The sequence below is a fragment of the Sycon ciliatum genome, chromosome 10 (assembly GCF_964019385.1).
Source record: "Sycon ciliatum chromosome 10, ocSycCili1.1, whole genome shotgun sequence".
Classification (NCBI taxonomy): Eukaryota; Metazoa; Porifera; class Calcarea; order Leucosolenida; family Sycettidae; genus Sycon; species Sycon ciliatum.
Genome location: NC_088652.1, coordinates 26,603,335 through 26,631,004, shown reverse-complemented (window position 1 = coordinate 26,631,004; position 27,670 = coordinate 26,603,335). Strand labels below are relative to the sequence as shown.

The window sequence follows — 27,670 nt, the reverse complement described above, 5'->3', positions numbered from 1 at the left end:
CGGGGTCAAAAGGGAAATAGTAGAAAAAGCAGTACTCGAGCAAGCAAGAGACGATCTCAGAAAAGACGATCGAAGCTACCACCCACTAACAAATTCTCCAGGGGGCAACGTGCAAGGAAGCGCAAAGGAGACGGTTTGAAGAGGGAGGTTGAAGGTCTGGGAAGGCAGCTGTTTGAACATGCAAAGTCGAGAGTACAGTCCGGCATCAAGTCAGGAGCTAAGAAGAGAGGTAGAAGACGACGATCCTCAAACCCTCCAGAAACCATTACTGACCGTATCCGAACTCGCATAGAAAATACCCATAACCCTTCGTTTATACCTCAGAGCTTTAACATTTAATTTTTTCTCGTTATAGTAAGTATGGACTTTTCATCACTGCGGTCTCTGAAAGGAGGGTCTGCCTCTTTACTCCGCGTAGCAGGCCTGTCTCCACGATCTCAACCCAAGTACTCTGAGATTCTCCCCTCCCTCCAAACATGGGGACAAAATGTGCTATTTCTGGGTCAGAGCAGCATGGGGAAATCCCATTACCTCAAGGAAATACTTCGAGAGGTAAAGCCGGAACGACTTTACGTCATCTCCAATACTTCACCGGAGCAATACAGGCAGGAAGGCACGGAGTTGAAACATTACAGTGCAATGCCTGAGTGTATCGAAGAGACGGACATTCAGCCCAAGTCCTTTGTCAATATAGATGATATACGTGTCATGGGACTGAAGCATGGCAGTCAGAGGGAATGTCTTTACAAGTTTTTCACCATGTATAGCCATCATTATGAACTTAATGTGTTCTTTCTCTCTCAAAGCTTTGATAACATCAAAGATATGAAGATAAATACCAACTTCCTCTATCTTTTTCGCTTTACAGATAAATCCAACATCAAACGCTATCTTCATACTTTATTTGGCGGATCCTGTTTGAAAGCTAATCTTGTCTATAAACTCTATGAAAAACTATTAGAAGCTTGTTGGAGACCCTTTCTAGCGGTCGATGCATCACGCAATGAGTTTTATACTCACTGTGATTCTATAACATCGAAGGTTGTGTTTGAATAAAATATTTTCTGCCTATAGTAAGTATGGATGGTGTCAGTGTTCGCATTATACCCACCCACAGTGAGTGGGATGCGGTTACCGTCACTAAGATTGGAGACACCTGGGAGGTCACATTCCCTAGAGTAAAACTAATTGTCCAAATCGAATCCGAAGTTGATAGTTTTGAGTGGATTGCTGGCTGTGAAGCACGGGGGGTAGGAGTGGATGAGATTGATTAAGCCCGTTGTACAGAAATGGAGCGAATACGGGTGCACTTCCAACCTATCTGCATCGAGTGCAACGGCCGTACTCACCCAATACCACCAGAGAAGAGAGACGAGACCATGAAGATGATATTACAAAACCCCCAGGATATCCTGAGTAAAGGTGACACCGTGTAGGAGGTTCAAGGTACTCCTCCAGTACGAGGTGGAGATTATAAGAAATTTTCCGGGCAAGTGAGAGAAGCACTGGCCTATATCCCCGAAGAAGATCGCCCATTTCCTATCTCCCAAGTGAAATCAAACCCTCGAGTAAAGGCTATGTATGATAGAACATTTAAGAACAATCCGGATCTGATAAACCCATCCTCGGTTACTAATGCTGTTGCATCGAATCTCCTCGATTATGATCAGAGTTCTGGAATGGCAAGAGGGTCCATAGCAGAGGCTAGAATGAGGCGAAACATCTCTGCCGCTAGTATCCCACTGCAAACCGCCATGGAGCCAAAGTTTGATAGAATAGTGATAAATACATTTGGTAAACTCCTAGTAGACCATAAGATACCGGAAGCCTTTCTGCAAAGCAGCCACTTCAGTGCAAGGCCGCAACTACACCAAGTCTATCAGGAGGATGAGCAGGGGCTCAGAGGTAGAATGGAAAACACTAGAGATACCCTCGAATTTCAAATCCTCAAAGACTATGCTACTCTGGTCAACCAAATCAATCAGTTTCACCTGTCGCGTTATCCATTCCAGCAGATTGCAGCAGCAGCCAACCTTAATGCGCTTCCAAACCACTCGAGGAGTAATGTGAAATTGGCTGCAATAAGAACTCAGCTTCTAGCCATACCAGGATCCGCAGACAAATATTCCGGTATAGGAGATATGATCAACGCCTACACTCGAACCAAAGAAGCAAAACTTATCAACGCAGAACAATTTATGTTAGGTCTCAAAGAGTACATGGCTGATGATGCCACCTTTATCAAAAGTGTCTTCAAGAATCGGCAAGTGGCTAGCAATACAAGGAGTCCCTATTACCGAACACTTGCTATTCTGAAAGGAAAATCCCTGGTATACTAGGTATGGATGTGGAGCTGAGCAACGTGGACATCGAGTCTGCGCTGAAACACATTCGCGGGTTCCGAGGTGTGACTAGCTATGATCTCCTGCCTGCCTTAAACCATGGCGAGTTTTGTGTGTGTAACACGGACAACATACTCCCGATATTGGACAAACCCGAAGGGGGACACCATTGGCTGACGGTGTGTAGGGAAGGCGATAATGTTCTGATATTTGACAGCTTCGGGCGTGCATTGATGCAGATGGCCGAAGACTATAAAGAACCGGAACTAAAACAATGTTTTCTTAATGTTTATTCCGGCTGCAACCTGTACACCAATACGCAAGTCATTCAAGATAGAAGCACAGCGGTCTGCGGACGTTATGCCATCCTGGTAGCGAAAGTCTTCTCAAAGACTGGTATAGACGGAGTATTGGAATTCCTCTCCTGTACGTTCTCTCACGATACCCTTCACAACGATCAAGTCATGGTTGGTGGGGATTGGCAAGATGATCTTGCCGATGAGCTACATAAACCTAAGCGAGTACATTTCCCACGCAGAAAAGTGGACGTTTACGGCAAGGACGATGTATGGAGTGCTGATCTCGTAGAAATGCAGCCCTTTAGCGAATATAACGAAGGAATTAGATATATTCTCAATGTTATAGACATATACACGAAGTATGCTTGGAGTGTGCCACTTAAGAGCAAAACCGGGGATAGTGTTGTCTCAGCCTTTAAAACCGTCACAACCAATCGGAAACCTAAGCTACTATGGGTGGACCATGGCTCGGAATTTTATAACAAAACGTTCAAGGAGTGGTTGAAGAAAAACGACATTCACATGTACAGTACAGAGAATGAAGGAAAAGCCGTCGTCGTTGAACGTTTCAACAGAACGCTAAAATCTCGTATGTGGAAGCACTTCACCGCTCGCTCGACCAACGTCTACATCGATGTGCTGCAAAAACTTGTCGACAACTACAACAATAGTAAACACCGTACAATTGGGATGACCCCCATGGAAGCCTCCCTAGGGAAACCGATTGAGCAACTGTATGAGCCCATTGCGGATGAGCCTGTCTTTCAAGTCGGAGATAAAGTTCGCATTACAGTGGAAAAAAGAATGTTTGCGAAGGGATACACACCCAACTGGACCGAAGAGGTATTTGTGATTCGTAAGGTTCTCCCCACTTATCCGGTCACCTACAAAGTGAAAGACCTTGCGGATGAACCCATCACAGGAAGCTTCTACAAACAGCAGCTCATGAAGACTGCGCAAGCTACATTTCGAATCGATAAGGTGTTGAAAAGACGTAAGGGTAGTTTGCTGGTCAAGTGGAAGGGATACCCCGAAAAGTTCAACCAATGGGTATCGCAGAAAGAAATGAGGTATATTTCCAAGGATAGTAGTAGAGGGAAACGATGATGCAGTGCACAATGCAGACTACTGCAAGAAATCTGCTTTCTGCTGTTATTGCTGATCGACTGGCAGAACAAGGTCATGTAGACCTACCACAATGTGTATCGTCGCCGGAGTCGAAACCATCTCGGCTTTCTAGAGTTTTGGTACGAGTGTGTCGCTTAGTCAGGTGCAGTGGATCGAGATTTCAGGTGCTGATGCAGCAACTGTGTTTCAACTCCAGAACGGGTCGTACGCAATTTCTTACATTTGCAAAAGAACTATTTAAAAACGGTATCAGCCATGTTAAAATTGTGGCCCTGTACTTATTCAGCAGCGAGTTAGCGAACATCTGTATGGAGAATTCAGCGGAACTGGGATTGCACTATGTACATCATGTCATGACCTGGCACTTAGATTACATGACCACCAATGTTTCGCCCTGGTTGGCGGAAAAAGGAGGTTGGCAAAGTTTTGAAAACACCCTTACACACGACTTCAACTGGTCAAATCGCTCAGTATGGACTCATCCCCGTTCAGCCTTTTTGGCCATAATTTTTCTCATACTAATGGTTGAATGGATGTGAGAAAAAATTCCCGGTACAGTAAGATCAAGATGGACTCCTCAAGCAATGCCACCCCATCAGCCGAGCCATCAACTGCGAGCAACAGCGAAGCCTATGAGAAAGTGAAGGGGCGTTTGAATAAAGTTAAACTTACTCAGCAACTACTCCTGCTTGCACCAGTGCTGTTCGGAGCCAGCAATGTGGTGGCAGAGAAATCCACTCAAACCTCACCAGCCGAAAGAACAAGCATCATAACTACATTCATACTGGCCATCATATGGACTTTAATCTCATTTTTATGTCATCATTGTGAGCATAAATTTACGCAAGTATATAAGCATTTTCTCAAGCTGGGGAAATATATGCCCGCAGATACTGAACTTGATCAATTTGATGATATATGGACTATGCTGCGCACACACTGCAAACCAAAGTATGTAGGGTAATATTTTATGATGCGATGAAGATTATTATACCGCACAATGCACTATATCCTGCAATATAATTGAGGCACAAGCCTGAAATATTTAACAAAAATGTAGAGTGTTGGAGCCAGCTCCACACGTCAAGAAAGGAGGAATATTAGACAGAAGAATGGCGGGGAGTTTTGCATGAAAATGATGAAACATGTTCAATGTGGGGTCCTGCCCATTAAATGTCCTTGTGACCATATGCAAGTGTGGCCATGCCATCATCCAGTATATACCGCTTGCAGTCGAATGGAGACAATGCCACCTTGGTGGTTACCTCCTCATACACTGTGTGGCAATGTGATCGGAGACCCGTCATAGGCCTGGCAGACACACGATGACTGAGCAGTGCATCTACATAGTCCTTGTGGGTGATGGTATTTGCCAGGACTGCCTTCCGAACACCCTTGGCTCGTTTGGCCGATTCCTGCCCGATGTAGGAGTACATCTTCGATCTTAGACCTACAAACTCCACCATGGATTTCCCACCAAGCTCATCTTTGAATTTGCCAACCACTTTCTTATTGGCAGAAGTGTACTGAGGATGGTCAGTGGGAAAGTTGCTGGTGTCATACAGAGACAGATCCATCTCTGCATAAACATCACCGGTGGTTATGTGCACAATAACAGAGTCGGTGTCGGTGTACAACAGCCGGATTCTGCTACCATACTGCTCCTTCAGCACATCGTAGTAGAAGGAGTACATGTGTACCTTTGACAGGTCTAGTATCGACATACCCACATAGACCGGCTTGTTGAGCTTGATCTCAGTGTACTGCTTTTCTATTCCGACAAGCCCGTTCGGGAAAAGGTCATGCCGCACATATGTAGGCTTGCTCACTGCCCTCAGTACCTGCTCCTCACTTTCTTCTCGCAAGAGATCGATGCGTGTTCGATTACGAACGTTCTCCATCGTCTTGCCAAAGACTGAGTTGTTCATCAGCTGCAGCACACAAACAGGCAAACATGACACATGAGAATCATATCATGCCATTCCTTCACATCAGCATATTTTCAATTAGCATACTCCACGTCACACTTGCACCATACATGTATATGACATTGTGACAAAACAACAACAACAACATACGGGACTGCACACAACGGTTGCATTTACCTTGTAAAAGCTCTTCTCAAAGTCGGTTGTAGCCCTCGTGCGAAGTGCAGTGTTCAGATTGATGTAGGGAGCCATCCAGGCACTCTGCTGAAATCCCAACACCTTGTGAACAGCGGTCACCACCATGCCCAGACGCGAATACAGCTGCAGTGTACGGTAGTGTAACACATACTTAGACTTGGGTAGGAGACTGGGTGTCAACTTGACTCCATCTACGGCTGACACTTTGAGCTCCTCCACAAGTGCTTGTTGGTATGGTGATAGCTTATCTGAGAATGTTCTCATCACTTCCGGTGCGAGTGGATAATCATTGAAGTAGTGGTGCAGCGAAGAGGGTACCTCAAGATCACACTCCACAATGAACCCAGTGCTCGAATCTACAGGGTGTGCCAGTATCTCGGACAGGTTCTTGTCACACCAGGCAAACTCAGATGTCGGCATACTTTGGCACATAGCCCAGCCATACAGGTTGTTGGCATCAAGGTATAGCAGGTATGATGTGGGCTCGGCAGGATTGTACTGACCCATCGTTGGGTTGTTGGCCTTGCCGTACCGCTGCGACGCCATTGAGATGCCCCCACGTAGACCGGCTTCGACAAACAGATGCATGTCTACATCCGTGAGCAGCTGCAGTTCAATCTGGGTGAACCGTAGTAGAGCATCCCATGCATATCCTACATAACACCATGCAACACACCAGAACACAAACACGAAAGTCAATACACCATGCAAAAAGTATAAAAATACACCGACAAGAAAGCACAAGAATACTAACAGAGAACACCATCTAAAGGAGAGAATACATTGGACAACAACAAAGACTGATGCACATACCTGGGAGAGTAAGGTAATGAGCTGGATCCAACCCATACGTCTTGTATGCCGTCTTGCGGAAATGCTCAAAGACATCTGCTAGAAGATAGACATCTGTTTGCAAATAGAGGTCATGATAGGCCTCCATTGTACTGCACTCAAATGTCTGCAAAACAAAAAACAAACAAAACAAAAAACAGCAACGCACACACGCATGCACACATCCATACACACAAGCATCCACATATCCACGGATAGAGAGCAATGAGTACAAAAAAATGTGTAGGGCACATCACAACAGCATACAAAGTCATAAGTAGAGCACAATAATGCAAAAAGCATGGCATCAGGGAAATTCCGAGGGTCAATACAGAAGGCACAAGCTGCTTACCTGCCATACGTTCTGAGCATGGGCATAGTCGGCATCACTGATACCTTCTCCAGTCAAACTAGACTCAAATGCTGATTTAGGTGGCAGCTGTGTCTCATCAAACCGAGCAAAGGAGTCCATGTACTCATAGGGGTAGACACCCTTACGCCGGAGAAGGTCATGATGGGCTAATGTACGAGTAAGCTTGAAGGCATCTTCCGGGGTGTTGCTCACCAACGAGTCAAGAGAGGAGTTCAAGAAGGCCATGGAGTCAATGAAGCGGTACTGACGCCACTTGAATGAAATATATTTCTCCATGTTGTTGGCGATGACACTGATCTCACCAACCTTCCTAATCCGCTTACGCTGGTTAGAGTCCTCGTACTCCACCTCTTCAACCTCGGTCATACCAATGTGGGCGATGAGGTGGTGGGCATCATACCCTTTCAGGTTGTGAAACACAACCGGAATGATCTGGCGATCTGGGTAGATACTCAGCTGAATATTACACTGGTAGTGTGCAGCACCACGATAGTCGCCTGTGCAGATATTCAGAAAGAGGGGAATACACAAACATAGTAAACATCTACAGTGAAGGTGATACCACAGACAATACAATTCAATACACCGTGATAAAACACAGACGCAAACAGCTACAAAGACATGAAAATGCACTATACACATCATGTGCATATCTACACACAACTGCAAAACAACAAAAATAAACAAAAAAATTATAATACTTACCAGTGAGATGATCATGATCACGAACACGATCTTCTCCAAGTACTTCGTCACATATCCAGCAGTTGACTGCGTTCTGAAACTCAAGCTCCAGTTCTGCTGTCATGCGGATTGGCTTGATATCAGCCAAATCCTCCTGGATACTGCCTTCCAACTCTTTGAGACTGTCGAAAAAGTTGTGAATGGCATTCTCACTGCAGTCGTCAAACTCGCCCCGGACTTCACCGTTGGATCGGATGGCAGCATATCTACAAGAGCATAAAAGAAGAGGGAAAGTAAGAATAAGTGATTTTGAAAAAATGGAATCACACAAAATGCACATACTACAACACGAACACCTAATTTGTGAACAAGACAAGAAGGAATAACAGCAAGCACTGTGCAGGCCCGAGTACAGCAAACATTAGTCAAAAACAACACCAACAACAAAACATACCTGATGCTGCATGGCACGTGACGTGCTGTGCGTACAGTGCTGCTGCCATGCTGTTCCTCCATCGGCTCAATGATGGCCTCCGTATCAGCGTAAATGATATATGGAGCCACCATCCTGTGCTTCAAATTTGTATATTTGAGGATGCTGTCCTTTGCTGTGGGCATGACGACTGGCACGGGCTTCATCACCTGACATCTCTCGCTGTGATGCTGCAGGGAGTCTGCTGTTTTGTGTGCGGAGAGGCATCGCAAGCAGTAGTGTGTTGCCCGCTTGTTCTTATTCTCACATGCACGACTGAAGTTTTTTATCCATGTGAAGTGGTTGTCATGTAGAAGGAGGTTGATTGGAGTCTCATGTCGCTCGCTGAGATAGAGTGGGTACAGATTCCCCTCGTAGCCAAACACATTGATTGCAAGACCATTCTGTAACTCCACTTTGGGTACATCACGGAGCGTTGCAGGGAACATCACACCATCGAACCGCAGCTCATCAACATACTGGGTGTACTTGGATGCCCGCTCAGCATTCTGTTCGACGGGGTGCAGCGCTGACAACAACGCCCACATCAAACACCTGTCATCGTTGTTCTTTACGTTAATGATGGCCTTCTTTTTTTCTAATTTCGGTGGGATATCAGCTGCACCACCTACAGTACACCACAAAAATACAACGAAGGCTTTGCTCAGAGTAACACCACATCACAACTACACCCTCTCGACAATCACGAAAAACTGTACATCTAGTACAAAACATCTACAACTTTCCACAAGAAATTCGACAGGCTTCGAACAAACACTGCCGGATGAACAGAAACTCACCTCGAAGAGGAGTGTACTTTGCTGTCGACACATCCAGCTGTCTCACTCGAGAAACGGTCCAGTCGGATCCGTTCTGCACCCACTTATCAATAAGACCAGTGATCCTCGCCACCATCGTCTTGACTGCACTATCAATATCCCCTTCGCTGAGGATCCGAGCCGGTCTACTTCTAAAAAACGGGACGGCAGACGTACTACCCGTGGCCGACTCTCGTGTCATCTCCACCCTCAAAACTAAAACCACCTTGAAAGGGTGAGACTGAAGCTCCTCGAGGAGAACCTGTCTGAGCTCGTCATGATGGCTGCTGAAAAAGACGAGAGGATCAGTGCCTGAACCTGGCAAAGAAAACTTTTTCAAAAACCCACGCACGGCACTCGAGGTGGGCTGTCTGGGCTGCCTAGATCGTTTTGCACTTGGCTCCGCCATCGTCACGTCACCTCCAGCACTGCCTACAACATACTGAGGAAATAATCTCCCCGTACAGCGTATATGAGGTCGGCTATCACCCTACAATGACACGTGTACTAGTACACCTTGTGTATACGTCTTTTCCACACGCAGGGCCACTGAAGGTCGCACGCTCCGCGTGCGTATGCGCGCATGCGCAATATGTCACTGCACATCTACGATGTGCAAATCAGGGAGTAGTACGTATTTTACTACTCCCTGGTGCGAATACAACGAACTTGCACAAGTGCACGGTCGCCACGGAAAAGAACATGATGACATTTATGGCATGGCAGGGCCAAAGGTCGAACCCTGGGGGAGTCCCGGGGCCAGACCAAGCGCGCCCGACACAGTGTGCCTTATTTAACCCAAAGGTCAAAGGTCAAACCCTGGGGGAGTCCCCGAGCCAGACCAAACGAGCCCGACACAGTGTGCCTTATTTGGCCCAAAGGTCAAAGGTCAAAAAGTGCACCAGAACCCGCCCCGCACTTACTACTCCCGAGGGCCGTAGGCCCGAGGGCTAACCTCGAGGGGCAATAATATGCCATAAGGCCCGCAGCAACCGTGCGATAACAAATTTATCACATGGCCCGCAGAGCAGACCATTGGGCTGCTGTTGAAATTAGCCCAAATGCCAACACATTATGACCACAATGTATATTGATGTGCTATCATTATCAAAACAGGAAAAATGAAGATATTTCTCCTACACCCTAACAAAAAGTCTGCTACAGGCCATCAGAGAGTATACAGTACTGAAAGACGGAGACAGAAAAAAGTGCCGGCACCGCATCGTCATAGCAATAGACATGGCAACGACAATAAAATACAGCAGAATCATAATTTCAGTTGAAAAATTAAGAGTGCTACCACAAAGAGTTTCTTCATGTTTACATGTGTATCAGGAAGTTGTCAAATACAGTACTGCAACAAGTGCAAGTATTTGACGACTCCCTGGTGTGTAATTCTGAGGACAATTTTTCTTCTTTTTTTCAGCTCCAGATAGCTGTATTTTTCATTGCAAAACATTCCTGAATTGTTGTGTTTGTTGTTCAAGCAAAGGTGAAGGCAGAGGACAGATGAGCCTGGTAAGAGTTTTGCGTGGCACATGAAGACCACACACAGGCAGTGACTTTGCGAGGATTTGAAAACGCACGACGCTGAGTTGAATTTGTGTTATTTCAAATAATTGTTTGTGATCACAGTACCACTTCGAGCAGAACTGAATCTTATCCACAAGCTTACCGACGGTCAGGCTGCCAACATGACTGAACAAATGATCCCTGCAAGCACCAAACGGCAGACGTCCGAGGCCATGTCCATTGCCGGGATGTCCATCTCCAAAACGAATTCCATCTTCGTCTCTACACTGCGACTCGTCGTAGAGTCGTACAGTCTAGAGTCGTCGTATACGTAGTCACGCGATCACTGAAATAAACTATTTTTTGCGGGCAAATAAACTATTTTTTTGCGGGCAATATCGCATATTATTGCCCGCGGCGCGAAAGGTGCTGATTCGCTGGAGTACGGGCAACAATCACGTGCCATGTGATAAAGGGTTAATATTGTGAAAAGTATAATTTCAGTGCCAGAAATAGATGTGAACTGTGTTGATGTGCAGATTTTGCGCATTGTTCTTCCAATTACTAAAGAGAAACACCAGCTGTTTACTAATTACAAAACTATTGAATACAACTAGGGAGTGTTGTCTTCCTATTTGAACTGACTTCTTGTTACTTCCAAGCATTTTATTTGTTGTTTTTATTAGGAAACCTTGCAGTGCTGGAAGAAGAATTACGGTTGTGAGAATTGTTCGAAGTTGGTAAATCATGAACGACTGTGACTGGACTTCGGAGGAGAGTGACGACTCTGATGCACTCATACCACTGCAGCAATTAGTAATATGGTCAAGCAGAAGGTCAACCGCGTGTCCTCCACCGCCAACTGCACCATCTTATAATACACCGTACTCAGCTCTTCACCACGTACACCCCAATAGTGGTAATCAGGTAGCCACATCAGAATTCTCCTCTTCCCAGTTTTCTCTTCAGAATACCGCATTCAACCCTTGGAAATCACGAACATCTTTCGCCGGTGTTCCTCAAGATCATGTACCCAAGGACATGGTCACAGATAACTTCAGGGACCCCGGACCAGAAATCCAGAGGAACAAGGATACAAAGACCAGTGATGCTTCAACCACAGCTGTCGAAAACCCATGTTTGGAGTCCTTGACATCAGCAATGGACAAGGATCAAATTTCGCAAGGTAACAGTACCCCAACCGTTAACTGCTATCGTGAACCCGTTTCAGATCAGTACACAGGCTACGAGGAAGTAGCGTTTCACACTGAATATGGCAAGAACTACAGCAAATCTGCCGATATGAACGTTCACGCAGGGCATGTACAAAACGTCGGACATTTTCCAGTATCTTCTCCAGTGGCTAGCCTACCCGCGGATTCCGATCATCGCGATCTTGAACTAAACAACACTCATCACACGTCTGAACCTTTTTCTGAGAAAGTTTGTCAACTTCAATCTGACATTCTCCAACCAGAAAATACACTCTGCGAAGAAACCGGAAAGTCCCTTGATCGCCACCCCGATAGCCTTGATCGCGAACTTTCACATCTTGGAGAAAAGCAATATAGATGTAAGCATTGCGATCAATCTGTTTCTACTCCGTCTTGCTTAAGTTCTGATCAATGTACACATCCAGAAGAGAAATCGTTAAAGTGTACAGTGTGTGACAAAATGTTCGCCACGCAACAAAATTTCACCCGTCATGCACGACTTCACTCAGTAACGGTTAGGCAATGCGTTTCTTAGAGTTCATGAACGTAGCCATACTGGAGAGCGACCATATAAGTGTAAATCGTGCGATAAGTCATTCACGACGAAATCAAAGCTCACCGTGCATCAACGCATCCATACTGGAGAGAGACCATACGAGTGTAAATTATGCGAGAAGTCATTCACGACGAAATCAGATCTCACCCGGCATCGACCCATCCATACTGGAGAGAGACCATACAAGTGTAAATCATGCGAGAAGTCATTCACGAGGAAATCAGATCTCACCCGGCATCGACGCATCCATACTGGAGAGAGGCCATACAAGTGTAAATCATGCGAGAAGTCATTCACGAGGAAATCACATCTCACCGTGCATCGACGCATCCATACTGGAGAGAGACCACACAAGTGTAACTGGTGTGACAAGTCATTCATGAGGAAATCAAATCTCACAGCGCATCAACGCATCCATACTGGAGAGAAACCATACAAGTGTAAAGTATGTGGCATGGCATTTCGGGAAATGTCAACTCTCAAATATCATCAACGAATCCATACTTGAGAGTAACCATTTTCGTGTAAGGAATGTGGAAAGTCTTTCACTAATAAATCCAGCCTAACACGTACTGAGTGGATCCATCCCTGAGGGAACATGATCGTGTACAAGCGATTGTGACGAGATTTCAATGCGAAAATGAAACATGGAAGACCATGGAAATACAAAACACAGAAAACAGCAGTATCGTTTCAAGATTATGGGAAATGCTTTTAACCTATCAAAGAGTCTCCATTCTTGTGCAATCATGCATATGTAGGTTGGTTCTCTTCATGTTATTGTGACCAATTTCATAGATGTTGGTTGCCTTGTTGCTTTTCCTCCCCTCTCCTCTCACCCAAGCCATTCTGCATAAGCGAAGCTGTGGACGCAGCATACTGCTGCTACACTTCAACGCGGGAATGCGTATAATAATAATAAGAGCGTTAAAAACATTATTCCTTGTTTATGTTTCGAACTCTCTAACTCATTTTCTTATAGGCATTTTTGGTAACTGTTCAGTTTTAGTTATTGCTCTGCGTGCACCGTCTTATCCTGAAATTTCTTCAAACACATGTACTATGATTCTGGTTGCCCTTTCATATATCGTTCAACGTAATACGTATTGCTGAAATTTACAATTTTCCTCGTACTTTCCTGTTGTCGTCTACTTTTTTCTTGCATTATCGTTATCTACCATACACGCTGGGTGGTGTGCTAGTAGTTTCCTTTTGGTAATATTCAGTCAATGAGTTACGAGAAATTACAGAATGGAGCTGGACGTCTGTAGAATTGCGACCTATGCTAAGCACTGTAATCTTCTAGTCGTAGTGAATTCAATCGGTTTCGTAAACCGTGCTTTTTATTATAATTATTATTATCGTGATAATTGATGGAATATATGGTAGTTTCGTAGGTGTGTTGCGGTGAAGTTTTCATCTGACATGCGAGCCGATAATTCTTAGATGTGTTCATTTCTTGCTCTACTTTCGTTGTGTTTGCATGTGTGCGTGCGCTTGTCCGTTTGTGTGTATGATTGTCGCCTTGAATGTCGGTTTATTGTTCCATTGTAGGCGCATGCTGTGACGTCTTTCTCGTCACAGGTGGTCGTTGGCACTGAAATCGGCGCTATAGTTGGTTAGATCCGTTCCTCACACAAACAAGTCAACAAAGAGGCATCTTTGGAATGAGAAGTGCTGGTTTCGAAACAACTGGTTTGAAACTCAAAGTACAGCAGCGATTAGGTCATAGTAAAGCTGCTGTAAACTCAAAGTAGAGGTGCTGTTAGCTCAAAGTAGAGCTGCTGGTAGCTCAAAGTAGAGCTGCTGGAAGCTCAAAGTAGAACTGCTGGTAGCTCAAAGTAGAGCTGCTGGTAGCTCATAGTAGAGCTACCGTTAGCTCAGAGTTGAGGTGCTGGAAGCTCAAAAGAGCTGCAATGCTAAATGGATGTAATTTAGTTCAAGGCAGAGCCGCAGAAAATAGCTAGATAACACCAGTTGTGAGAATGTTTGCTCAAAGTAGAGATGCTAATAGCTAAACGTAGAGCTGCTGTAAGCTCAAAGTAGAGCTGCTGTTAGCTCAAAGTAGAGCTGCTGTTAGCTCATCGTAAAGCTGCAATGCTAATGGATGTGATTTAGCTCAAGGCAGAGCCGCAGGAAATGGGTACATAACACTAGTTGTGAAAGTGGATCCGATCAGTTCCTACCATTATTATCATGATGGTAGAATACGTTGGATAGGGAGGGATGGGGGGAAAGGAAACACTGCAGAATTATGATCTGTTGTCTGGAAGAACACAACAGGGCAAGCAAGATTTGTTTTTCTTTTCAGCAAAACGAGTTGGGTGCCATAGTTTTGTGATTATGCAGCAAAACATAGCGCATGACGTCAGTCTTGAAGACAGTATAGAGCCATGCAGTGCAGCGTGTGAGCTAGTTAGGACGAGTACTAGCACAGCTAGCACCCCAAATTTGGTGTCGATGGAATCTTTCAAAGAAGATACTGTGTCCTAACTGGCTTTTCTGACAAATGGAGAGGTGAATCCGTTGTTATATGTTTTGAGCTAACCAGGCTTTAATGGTGTTGGGGCGGCGGTTCAATCCTGTGACCTGTGACAATCGCTTATGGCCAGAGATGCCCTACAGCTAAGCACTCTACCACTAGTGGTCATCCGATCAGTGACCGTTCAATATTTTCCACAGACTTAGAAACTCACGCCTCCTGTGAATCCCCACAAGCTGGTGGGATGCAAGGAGCGTACAAGACGTTTCCTGTTTTAATTGTGCTGTTTGTACATAGCGCGGAACTCACGATATTCATTTCTCTTATATCTTTCTTAACACTTAGATCCACCGACATGGGCAACAGTTATAACGTGACGAGTTAGCAAGAGCACCACATCTATGCTTAGAACAGGGCGTGCTTTAATCGATTGTGTAACATATGACTGGTACTACAAAGACCATATCACAGGAGACCATGTAAACCTTGAATCTATTCATAGCAGACACTTTGTGTTCTTCGATTCTAACAACAACGTGTCTCAGATTGCACCACCTCTTGTCACGTGTTGCAGACTCCACACGAAGCATGGCTGATCCCATGTCAAGCGTTTAGGTGAAAAAAATATGGAAATAGAGATAGTGTGTGTGTTTGTGTGTGGGGAGGGGGGGGGGTGTTTGTTTGTGTTAGTGTGCATGTGTGTGTTTCCGGGCGTGAGCGCATGATGGGAAAAGATCATAATGTGTCACTTAAATGTAAGCATGGACTCGGATGAAGAACCAAGGAAAAATTTATAGAAAAGAAAAATGACCAAGGAATTACTAGTTACGCTATAATGTCGGTAAACGTCGGTAAACGTCGGTAAACGTCGGTCAACGTCGGTAAACGTCGGTAAACGTCGGAAAACACAGCTGCTACTGTTCACAGTACTAATATCCTAGCACAAGTTGTTTCTGCTCTATGGATTATTGCTATTGAATTCGGATACTTTGCCCTACATGGCAAGAGAATTGCGTTTGGAAGAATTCTTGAAGTAAGTGGATCATGGATGATTGTGACTCGACTTCGGATGGAAGTGCTGACTCTGATGCACTCTCACCACTTCCACCATTAGTGATATGGGCCAGCAGAAGGTCAACTGGGTATCCCCCACAGCGAAATATACCATTTTACGGTACGACTTACACAGCTCATCACCACGAAAACCCCAATAGCGGTAACCCAGAGACGACCTCAGAAGGCTCCTTTGCGAATTACGCACTTCAGCATTCCTTATTTACCTCTTGGAACACACCAACACCTACCTCCAGAGTGCTCCAAGATCATCCTTGCCTGGACACTGCAGCTGGCAACTTCAGGCCACCTCGACCAGAGTTCCAGAGAAACAAGGATACACGCGCTAATGATCCTTCAACAGCAACTGACGATAACCCATGCTCTAATCCCATGACATCAGCAATGGACAATGGCCAAAGATCGCAAGACAACAGTAACCAAACTGCTAACCATCCCGTTTCTGTTTCAGATCACTACACAGGCCACTCACACGTTGGGTATGAGTTGGAAGATGGCGATTACTCAGGCAAATCTGCCGACCTGGACGTTCACAATATCGAAAATGTTCCAGTGGATCTTAGGATGTCTATCTTATCGCACAATAATCAGCATATCTCCGAGTCTAGGTCCGAGGCAGATTTTCAGCTTCAAGCTGACTTTCCTTAGCCCGAAACTTCGCTTTGCGAGGAAACTGGGCCATCGCTTGATCGCCAGAATGATATGCTTGATCGCAGTCATTCACGTCCCTTAGAAAAGCCGTATGAATGTAGGTTTTGTGATAAAAGATTTTCTACTCAATCCAGTCTAACATCTCATGAACGTACGCACCGAGAAGAGAAACCTTTCAAGTGTAAAGTGTGCGATAAAGTCTTCGATTGGCGATCTCTTCTTGTCCGCCATGTTCGAGTTCACTCAGGAGACAAACCCTTCACGTGCAAGTTCTGCGCTAGATCATTCAGTGATAAATCCAATCATACTGCTCATGAACGGTACCATACCGGGGAGAAGCGATTTACCTGTGATCACTGTGATCGAGGTTTTCACTCCCGTTCCAATCTTAAAATTCATCTACGCATCCATACTGGGGAGAGACAATACAAGTGTAAAGAATGTAACAAGGTATTCAGGCAACCTTCACATCTCACAGATCATCAACGCGTCCATACAGGAGAGAAACCTTTCAAATGTAACGTTTGTGAGGAGGCGTTCAGAAGTGCATCAAATCTCGCAGGTCATCAACGCATCCATACTGGAGAGAAACCGTTCAAGTGTAAAATATGTGAAAAGTCTTTCTCTCGGAAATCTAATCTAACTGTACATGAAGGAATCCACCTCTGAGAGAAACAATAAAAATCTGTCAATGGTAAAAAACAAACACTTGGAAGACTATCAAAATGTTAACATTAACAAAAGGCTTCTTTTCCAAATTATGGAAAATGTTCATTATACATGTACTTGTAGGCCCTTTTTGAAATGCAAGTAGTCAAATCTGAACACCACGCAAAGGCCACTGCTTACATGCTGACTTCCATATTTGTAGCATCACAATAATTTTCATTATCATTGTTTTAGAGTTGATATATTGTACAGTTTCTAGCCATATTACTCAATGCACTTCGTACACGTATTTCCATATCTACCATTCACAAAAAAAACAAGTTGAGCTGATCATGTGGCTCGTGGTTTATAAAATCTGTACTTTTTCGCGCATTTTTACTCTTCTGCACGCATGCTGGGTATGGAACCTTTCCCTAGAAGAGACACTGTGCCGTTTTTAAGTTGGCACATGTGATGCTAAATATGTGAGATAGTTTATTCCTGTATGTAGATGTCTACCTCTGGTCTCATTTGTATAGACCCGTTCAAGTCCCCGTCAAAACATTTAAAATCTTCTAGTAAAAAGATTATCTCAATGTTCATTTGCTCGAGGGAAAGGTGGAAAGGGTAAAATGACTGTGATAACCAGGACTCCAACCTGATACAATCGGCTATGCCCAGCCATACTCTACCACTAATCACTCTACCACTACTAGTCATCCAAGCAGCGACTGCTCAACATTTTCCTAAGACTTAGAAACTCTCGCTTCCTGTGAATCCATAAAATCTAGTGGGATGTAAGGAACGTACATGACGTTTAGGATTCAAATGTGGTGTTTTTACATCGTGCGAAACTCAGGATATTCATGATACAAGTGCACGACGACGAAGGTTGACACTTCATCGGTGGCTTCTCAACTTTGGTTGCGTAATCTTGTTAATGTTTTGCGTTTCCTCTTGTGGTTTTATTGCACATGTATCGTGATTTGATGTGGCATTTCTAACACCTCGGAATATACATTCCGATTTTATCAGATTCTTTCTTAAAATTTAGCTCCACCTAAATTGTCAACAATTATAACGTGTGGAGGTTGCAAGAGGACCATACCAATGGTTAGAACTGGGCATAGTGTAAAAGGTCATATCACATATACCCGGCAATACCTATATTATCATTTATCACAAAAGCCGATATACACCATGCATCTATTCATAGCAGACATTTTATTATTCTAACAGCAAAGTGTCTTTGATTGCATCGCCTCTTGTTACGTGTTGCAGAGTCAGCATGAAGCTTGGGTGATCCCATGTCTCGCGCTAAGGTGAAGATAAAATATGGAAATAGAGAGAGTGGGCATGTGTGTTTGGGTTAGTGTTGGGGTGTGAGTGTGTATGTATGTGTGTTTCCGGGCGTGAACTCATGATGTGAAACTATCATAATGTGTCAGTTAAATGTAAGGGCCTAGAAATAGGCATTAACTTAAAATCGTGACAAATTATCAGAGTGTTTATGTACTTTATCGGCTAACACTGTTGTTACTGATTACAATACTTACATGTACCTCTTAACATGAGTTGTCCCTGCTCTTTGGATTATTGGTATTGAATTCGGATACTTTGCCCTTCACGGCAAGAGAACTGCGTTTGGAAATTTAGTTGAAGTACGTGAATCATGGATGATTGCGATTGGACTTCCGAGGGGAGTGTCGACTCTGACCCACGCTCACCACTGCCACCATTAGTGATATGGACCAGTAGAAGATCAACTGTGTGTCCTCCAAACATACCATATTATGGAACGACTTATACAGCTCATGAACACGCATATGACAATAGCGGTAAAACAGAGACGACCTCAGAAGGCTCTTTTGCGAATTATGCACTTCAGCATTCCTCATTCCCCTTTTCGAACACACCAACATCTACCTCCAGTGTGCTTCAAGATCATCCTTGGCTGGACAATGCAGCAGACAAATTCATAACCCCTCGTCCAGAGTTCCAGAGGAACAAAGATACACGTGCCAATGAGCCTTCAACAGCAGCTGACGAAAACCGAAGCCTGAATCTCATGACATCATCAATGGACATTGACCAAAGATCACACAACTACAGTCGCCAAGCTGTTAACTATCCCGTCTCCGTTCCAGATCACTACACAAGTCACGGGCACGTTGGGTATGGCTCCGAGGATGGCGATTACTCAAGCAAATATACCGATGTGGACGATCACAATATCGGACATATTCCAATGGATCTTAGGGAATCTTTTTTATCTGAGGATCCCAAACGTCAAAATTATCGAACGCACAACAATCAGCATATTTCCGGTTCAAGTTCTGAGGAAGATATTCAACTTCAAGCTGACCATCTTCAACCCGAAACTTCTCTTTGCAAGGAAACCGGGTCTTCGCTTGATCGCCAGCATGATATGCTTGATCGCGCACTTTCACATCCAGTAGAAAAGCCGTATAAATGTAAGTTTTGCAATAGAAAACCTCCAACTCACTACTGTCTAACATCTCATGAACATGCGCACCGAGAAGAAAAACGTTTCAAGTGTAAAGAGTGCGATAAAGTCTTCGATAGGCGACACAATCTTGTCCGTCATGGTCGAGTTCACTCAGAATACAAACCCTTCACGTGCAAGTTCTGCGCTAAATCATTCAGTGATAAATCCAATCACACTACTCATGAACGGTACCATACCGGAGCGATGCGGTTTAATTGTGATCACTGTGATCAAGGTTTTCACTCCCGTTCCAATCTTAAAATTCATTTACGCATCCACACTGGGGAGAGACCATACAAGTGTAAAGAATGTAACAAAACATTCAGACAACCTTCACATCTCACAGATCATCAACGCGTCCATACAGGAGAGAAACCTTTCAAATGTAACGTTTGTGAGGAGGCGTTCTGAAGTGCATCAAATCTCGCAGGTCATCAACGCATCCATACTGGAGAGAAACCGTTCAAGTGTAAAATATGTGAAAAGTCTTTCTCTCGGAAATCTAATCTAACAGTACATGAAGGAATCCACCTCTGAGAGAAACAATAAAAGTCTGTCAATGATTAAAAAAACACTTGGAAGACTATCAAAATGTTAACATTAAAAAAAGGCTTCTTTTCCAAATTATGGAAAATGTTCATTATGCATGTACTTGTATGCCCTTTTTGAAATGCATGTAGCCAAATCTGAACTCCACGCAAAGGCCACTGCTAACATGCTGACTTCCATATTTGTAGCATCACAATGATTTTCATTATCATTGTTTTAGAGTTGATATATTGTACAGTTTCTATCCATGTTACTCAATGCACTTCGTACACGTATTTCCATATCTACCATTCACAACAAAAACAGTTGAGCTGATCATGTGGCTCGTGGTTTATAAAATCTGTATTTTTCGCGCATCTTTACTCTTCTGCACGCATGCTGGGTATGGATCCTTTCCCTAGAAGAGACGCTGTGCGGTTTTGAAGTAGGCACATGATGCTAAATATGTGAGATAGTTTATTCCTGTATGTAGATGTCTACCTCTGGTCTCATTTGTATAGACCCGTTCAGGTCCCCGTCAAAACATTTAATTTCTTCTAATAAAAAGATTACCTCAATGTTCATTTGCTGGAGGGAAATGTGGAAAGGGGGAAATGACTGTGACCAACAGGACTCCAACCTGATACGATCGATTATGGCCAGCCATATTCTACAACTAAACACTCTGCCACTACTAGTCATCCAAGCAGCGACTGCTCAACATTTTCCTCAGACTTACATCTAGCAACTCGCGCTTCATATGAATGCACAAAGTCCAGTGGGGTCCAAGGAACGTACATGACGTTTAGGATTTAAATGTGGTGTTTTTTCATCGTGCGAAACTCAGGATATTCATGATAAAAGTGCACGACCACGAAAGTTGACACTTCGTTCAGTGGCTTGCCAACTTTGGTTACGTAATCGTGTTGCCTTTTTGCGTTTCCTCTAGTGTTTAATTGCACTTCTATCATGATTTTATGTGGCATTTCTAACACCTCATTCCGGATATATCAGATTCTTTCTTAAAATATAGCTCTACCGAAATTGTCAACAGTAATAACGTGTGGAGTTAGCAAGTGGACCATACCAATGCTTAGAACTGGGCAGAGTGTAATAGACCATGTAACGTATACCCGGCACTACCTCAAAGGTCAAAAAGAATGGTTCCACCAATTCTATATTATACATACGTTGTAACGCTGCGTTTCATGCACGTAGTTAAATGCTAAGGCAATCATCAGACAACTAATGCTATTGTCGCGGGATAGCTTGATTTAATTGTGGGGGATACGCATGGGCATGTGTGAGTTATCAATGCAGGGCATGCATGGAAGAGCGAGTGATAAGAAATATATCACTGGATGGGCATGCGAAGTAGGCGCGAACTATGCATGGAGTGTGCAGAGGCGGAGAAACCACCTTGCAGGGCAAGGGTAAGCCATGGGGGCACTGGGCAGGGGGTGTGATGTGTGGCGGTGGAAGCGCACTGTGGTGTCCACATTCAACAGCCGCGGGTATTCAGAGGATTTGGCGGTGATAATGGTAGCACGCGGTGGCTATGTCACGGCAGAGTAGGTGGAGAGGTAGAACTTGTTTTGGTGTCTGCACTTTGATACCAACTCTGACCTCATTTGGAGCAGAGTGTGAGGCGTGTTGAAGGTGATGATGCGCAACTTTTCTGCTAAACACAAGCAGCACCTTTTGGATATGTTGCTGTAGGACTTGGCCTGATCAATGACTGCCCGTTTGATTCTGTATTCCTCACCTTGGTCAACCAGCGCCCATGTGTGCTTGGATAGCTCGGTCTTGGTACGGTACTTTTCATGCCGCATGCTGGTTAGATGGTTGCCATAGCTCACCTTGAAGGGCGTCTCGCACAGGCCGATGTATTGCCTTTCCTCGCCGGTACTTGGGGTTGTGACGGAGGCCTGGTACACCGCTTCCCCCTCCAAGCATCCGCCGCCCAAATGGCATGATGGCTTGGCTCGGCAGTGCACCCTGCCGCAGATCTCTCTTCACCAGGCGTCAGTACCTTTTGGTCGTGTCCCTTCATCAGGTAGGACATGTTCGGCATGCAGGAGTAGCTCAACTTCAATGTCTTTCTGTCTAAGATCTTGTGTAGTGGCGACGCGGCAGGGAAATCCGCTGGCAGATACTGCGCTATCATAGCACAGCCCTGTATGCGGGTGCCGCGTTGGTGAATACCTCCTCGTCGCACGAGATGTCGGCCACCCGCCTATTGATCATTGCAGGTAGATTCCGGAGTATATTGGGCGGGTTGATTCGACTTGGTGTGTATGTATCTGGGTGCGTCATTCGGTTTGCGGTATGGGTAGTAGCGGTCGCTGGCTAGATCAAAGGTGACGTCGAGGAAGTCGACTGTCCTCTGGTTGGTACTGACGGTTACTCGTACGTCAACGTCTTTGAATAGCTTCGTGATTGCCTTGCGGATGAAGTCTCCCTCTTGTCCTGGAGTAGTCCTGAGCACGGCCAGTCCCGGCGCTACCTCTTTTATCATTTATCACAAGAGCCGATAAAAACAATCCATCTATTCACAGCAGACACTTTGTTGTAATATTCTAACAGCAAAGTGTCTTTGATTGCATCACCTCTTGTCAGGTGTTGCAGAGTCAGGATGAAGCTTGAGTGATCCCATGTCTCGCGCTAAGGTGAAGAGAAATATGGAAATAGAGAGACTGTTTTAAAAGTGTGTTTGTGGGGGGGGGGGGGGTTGTGTGTGTGAGTATGTTTGTGTTTGTTTCCGCGTGAGAGCAAAATGTGTGAGTTAAATGTAAGGGCCTAGAAATAGACATCAACCTAAAATCGTGACAAATTAGCAGAGTGTTTATGTACTTATTCGGTAAACACAGTTGCTACTGATTTCAATACTTACCTTCTAAAACGAGTTGTTCCTGCTCTTTGGATTATTGGTATTGAAATCGGATACTTTGCCCTGTAAGGCAGGAGAACTGGGCTTGGAAGAATTACTGAGTGAATCATGGATGATTGTTGCAGGACTTCGGAGGGGAGTGTCGACTCTGATGCACTCTCACCACTGCCACCATTATTGATATGGACCAGCAGAAGGTCAACTGCGTGTCCTCCACCGCCAAATATACCATATTATGGTACATGTTATGGAGCTCATCACCACGCCAACGCTGATAGCGGTAATCCAGAGACGACCTCAGAAGGCTCTTTTGCGAATTATGGACTTCACCTTTCCTCATTCACCTTTTTGAACACACCAATATCCACCTCCTGTGTTCTTCAAGATCATCCTTGGCTGGATATTTCAGCAGACAACTTCAGGCACCCGAGACCAGAGTTCCAGAGAAACAAAGATACACGCGCTGATGAGCCTTTAACAGCAACTGACGATAATCCATGCTCTAATCCCATGACATCAGCAATGGACAATGGCCAAAGATCGCAAGACAACAGTAACCAAACTGCTAACCATCCCGTTTCTGTTTCAGATCACTACACAGGCCACGCACACGTTGGGTATGAGTCGGAAGATGGCGATTACTCAGGCAAATCTGCCAAACTGGACGTTCACAATATCGAACATGTTCCAGTGGATCTTAGGATGTCTAGCTTATCGCACAACAATCAGCATATCTCAGAGTCTAGGTCTGAGGAAGATATTCAACTTCAAGCTGACTTTCCTCAGCCTGAAACTTCGCTTTGCAAGGAAACTGGGCCATCGCTTGATCGCCAGAATGATATGCTTGATCGCAGTCATTCACCTTCCGAAGAAAAGCCGCATAAATGTAAGTTTTGCGAAAAATCATTTTCTACTCGATCCAGTCTAACATCTCATGAACGTACGCACCGAGAAGAGAAACCTTTCAAGTGTAAAGTGTGCGATAAAATCTTCAATTGGCGATCTCATCTTGTCCGTCATGTTCGAGTTCACTCAGGAGACAAACCCTTCACGTGCAAGTTCTGCGCTAAATCATTCAGTGATAAATCCAATCATACTGCCCATGAACGGTACCATACCGGGGAGAAGCGGTTTAGCTGTGATCACTGTGATCAAGGTTTTCACTGCAGTTCACAACTTAGAATTCATTTACGCATCCACACTGGACATAGACCATACAAGTGTAAAGAATGTGGCAAAGAATTCACAAAACGATCAAATCTCACAGGCCATCAACGCGTCCATACAGGAGAGAAACCTTTCAAGTGTAACGATTGTCACGAACCGTTCAAAACTAAATCAAATCTTGCACGTCATCAACGTATCCATACTGGAGAGAAACCGCTCAAGTGTAAAATATGTGGTAAGGTTTTCGCTCGGAAATACAATCTAACAGTACATGAAAGAATCCACCTCTGAGAGGAACAATAAAAGTCAGTCAATGGTAAAAAAAACCCACTTGGAAGACTATCAAAATGTTAACGTTAACCAAAAGGCTTCTTTTCCAGGTTATGGAAAATGTTCATTATACATGTAGGTCCTTTTTGAAATGCAAGTAGTCAAATATGAATGCCACGCAAAGGCCACTGCTTACATGCTGACTTCCATATTTGTAGCATCACAATTATTTTCATTATCATTGTTTTAGAGTTGATATATTGTACAGTTCCTATCCATGTTACCCAATTCACTTCGTATACGTATTTCCGTATCTACCATTCACAAAAACCTCAGTTGCGCTTAACATGTGGCTCATGTTTTATAAAATCTGTACTTTTCCGCGCATCTTTACTCTTCTGCACGCATGCCGGGTATGGACCCTTTCCCTAGAAGAGACGCTGTGCTGTTCTGAAGTTGGCACATGATGCTAAATATGTGAGATAGTTTATTCCTGTATGTACATGTAGATGTCTACCTCTGGTCTCATTTGTATAGACCCGTTCAAGTCCCCGTCAAAACATTTAAAATCTTCTAATAAAAAGATTATCTCAATGTTCATTTGCTCGTGAGAAATGAGGAAAGGGGGAAATGACTGTGTCCACCAGGACTCCAATCTGATACAATCGATTATGCCCAGCCATACTCTACCACTAATCACTCTACCACTACTAGTCATCCAAGGAGCGACTGCTCAACATTTTTCTTCAGACTTAGAAACTCTCGCTTCCTGTGAATCCACAAAATCTAGTGGGATGCAAGGAACGTACATGACGTTTAGGGTCTAAATGTGGTGTTTTTACATCGTGCGGCACTCATGATATTCACGATACAAGTGCACGACGACGAAGGTTGACCCTTCGTTCAGTGGCATCTCAACTTTGGATACGTAATCTTGTTACTTTTGCGTTTCCTTTTGTGGTTGTATTGCACCTGTACCATGATATTATGTGGCATTTCTAATACATCAGGATATGTATTCCGCTTATATCAGATTCTTTCTTAACATTTTGCTCCACCTAAAGTGTCAACAGTTAGAAGGTGTCTAGGTAGCAAGAGGACCATAGCAATTCTTAGAACTGGGCATAGTGTAATAGATCATACATAACATATAATCAGCACTGCCTATATTATCATAATACTCATAACAAGGACACACTTCAGGCTCATTACAAACATCTTGAAAGTTTTTGTCTTCACAAGTATACTTTCAAGCCTGCAGAACTTGACATTTTACTGACCCGTCACTGCCATCCGAAGCATAGCAGGAGCACGTCGCTCCTTCTACTCGGCAAACCCGAAAGCACCACCCCTGGTCAATACATAGTATTTCACGAAATCTACCCCTCATCCATTGAGCTTGATTGGGCTGTGGAAGATTGTCCCTGAAGAGCAGCACTATAATTATAGTACTCTCCAGGCACAAACATCACCAGGGATACAAACGTATAGGGACGCACCATTTACAGCCCCACAAACACACACGTCGTGAGGCCCCAGGCAGCAGCGAAAGTCAGAGTCGCTTATGGAGGTGCGCTAAATAGACGCTGAGAGCCTGTGGCTATTCACAGCGCCGACATCTCCAACAAACACATATCCTGTAATAGCTATGAAAAGTATGAATGCCGCAGACATCACCACGCAACATGACAATTTGTTCAAGGTTTGGTTTTGTGTGTTTCCAAAATCGATTTTCAAGCTCCGATCATCAGTGGGAGTTCCGTATTTCCACTGATGATCGGAGCTTGAAAATCGATTTTGGAAACACACAAAACCAAACCTTGAACAAATTGTCATGTTGCGTGGTGATGTCTGCGGCATTCATACTTTTCATAGCTATTATTAAACTTTTATCTCCACGTAGATTATTTACATATCCTGTAAGTAGCGATTTCGGATCGATTAGGAATCAAACGTTTCACTTAAAGTAGTGGACACAGCATCCACCGTTGTCTTCAGATCAGCATTTTAAACTTCTTTCGGAAATAATAGTTGCTTCGTGTAGTATTGGCTTTGTTCACTTATTACAACTAAAATGTGTAATTTAAAATAGCAATGCACAAAACTAATTGTGCACTCATAACCATGTACGAAACAATGAAAATGAAACAATTTCAGAACGTTTTCTCGTGACTATGTTCAGCATATAATGTAACTGATCATTACCCCCAAAAGAACTTGTTTGCACTCAGGATGAGTACTAAGCCAAATGCACATCCATTGCGTAGTAAGCAAACGTAACAGTTGACCTTTATGATTTAGCTCACTTCCTCAGGCTATACTACTTTAATATGAATGCAGAGTGCGCCCTTTCCATCCAGTCGCCCTCCATCCCTGCAGAAGAGAAAGACGCCTACATCCCACCGCTTTGGACGCCTTTACACTTTTTCACATGGCCTGGTAACTGATATACGCGCCAAGAACGAAACCTTGAAAACTAATAATAATACTAATCATAATCTTCATGGATGCAGCTAATGGGATTTCGGTCTTTGACCACTTGGTGGTGGGTCTGATCTACTCACCTCCCACCGTTTAGGCGCTGCATCTGCGCCTTTGATCCTAGAGGGTGGTGGCGTTCCCACGGCGGATGCGGAAAACTCGGCTTCCAGCCGAGTCTCACGCGAACCGTGAAATTTATTTTTTAATCTTCACTAGTTTGAGGGAAAGAGACCAACGGGAAAGTCTGAAGAAAAAATTGACTGTCACCACCAGGACTCGAACCAGGGACCCTCGCTTGTAGCCAGCGATGCTCTAACCACTGAGCTATGGTGTAGTCGTCATCCCAGCAGAGACTGTTCAACATTTTCTTCAGACTTCGTAACTCAAACTCCCTGTGAATCCACACAGGCGGGTAGGACGCAGCCATCACTGTACCCACACACTTCACGTACTACACTAATCATAATATCGCTACAAAGACAACTAATTGCACAGTAAGCATTTCATTATGTCGACATGTATGTGTAAAATGTTGTACGATTATCGCAAGGCACACAACGAAAGGGACAGCGAGGATTTGTTCAGAACTGTTTTCTTGTTACAATCATCAGTGAA

The 27,670-nt window shown here is 44.3% G+C and overlaps 3 protein-coding genes across 3 annotated transcripts; 2 read left to right on the top strand and 1 right to left on the bottom strand.

The window, feature by feature from the left end:
• Positions 1–4,938: 4,938 nt before the first annotated feature.
• LOC135826775 (uncharacterized) lies at positions 4,939–9,519 on the bottom strand. The gene is made up of 7 exons (XM_065339380.1): positions 9,056–9,519; positions 8,238–8,883; positions 7,805–8,049; positions 7,079–7,596; positions 6,709–6,853; positions 5,875–6,548; positions 4,939–5,700 (listed from the first exon to the last, which is right to left on the bottom strand). The coding sequence occupies exons 1-7, from the start codon at positions 9,480–9,482 to the stop codon at positions 4,939–4,941; spliced, it is 3,417 nt and encodes a 1,138-aa protein (XP_065195452.1). The 5' UTR covers positions 9,483–9,519.
• Positions 9,520–16,209: 6,690 nt separating this feature from the next.
• LOC135826091 (zinc finger protein 566-like) lies at positions 16,210–17,510 on the top strand. The gene has a single exon (XM_065338729.1). The coding sequence runs from the start codon at positions 16,614–16,616 to the stop codon at positions 17,229–17,231; it is 618 nt and encodes a 205-aa protein (XP_065194801.1). The 5' UTR covers positions 16,210–16,613; the 3' UTR covers positions 17,232–17,510.
• A 5,678-nt stretch (positions 17,511–23,188) lies between these two features.
• LOC135826088 (zinc finger protein 436-like) lies at positions 23,189–25,121 on the top strand. Its single transcript, XM_065338725.1, has one exon. The coding sequence runs from the start codon at positions 23,246–23,248 to the stop codon at positions 24,593–24,595; it is 1,350 nt and encodes a 449-aa protein (XP_065194797.1). The 5' UTR covers positions 23,189–23,245; the 3' UTR covers positions 24,596–25,121.
• Positions 25,122–27,670: the final 2,549 nt, after the last annotated feature.

Coding starts and splice junctions, on each gene's coding strand:
- LOC135826775 (XM_065339380.1), bottom strand. CDS start 9,482: ATGGCGGAGCCAAGTGCAAAACGATCTAGGCAGCCCAGACAGCCCACC. Junction 6,854..7,078: donor ATGCTCAGAACGTATGGCAG/GTAAGCAGCTTG, acceptor TTTGTTTTGCAG/ACATTTGAGTGCAGTACAAT. Junction 6,549..6,708: donor TCATTACCTTACTCTCCCAG/GTATGTGCATCA, acceptor GGTGTTATGTAG/GATATGCATGGGATGCTCTA.
- LOC135826091 (XM_065338729.1), top strand. CDS start 16,614: ATGCTTGATCGCAGTCATTCACGTCCCTTAGAAAAGCCGTATGAATGT.
- LOC135826088 (XM_065338725.1), top strand. CDS start 23,246: ATGGATGATTGTTGCAGGACTTCGGAGGGGAGTGTCGACTCTGATGCA.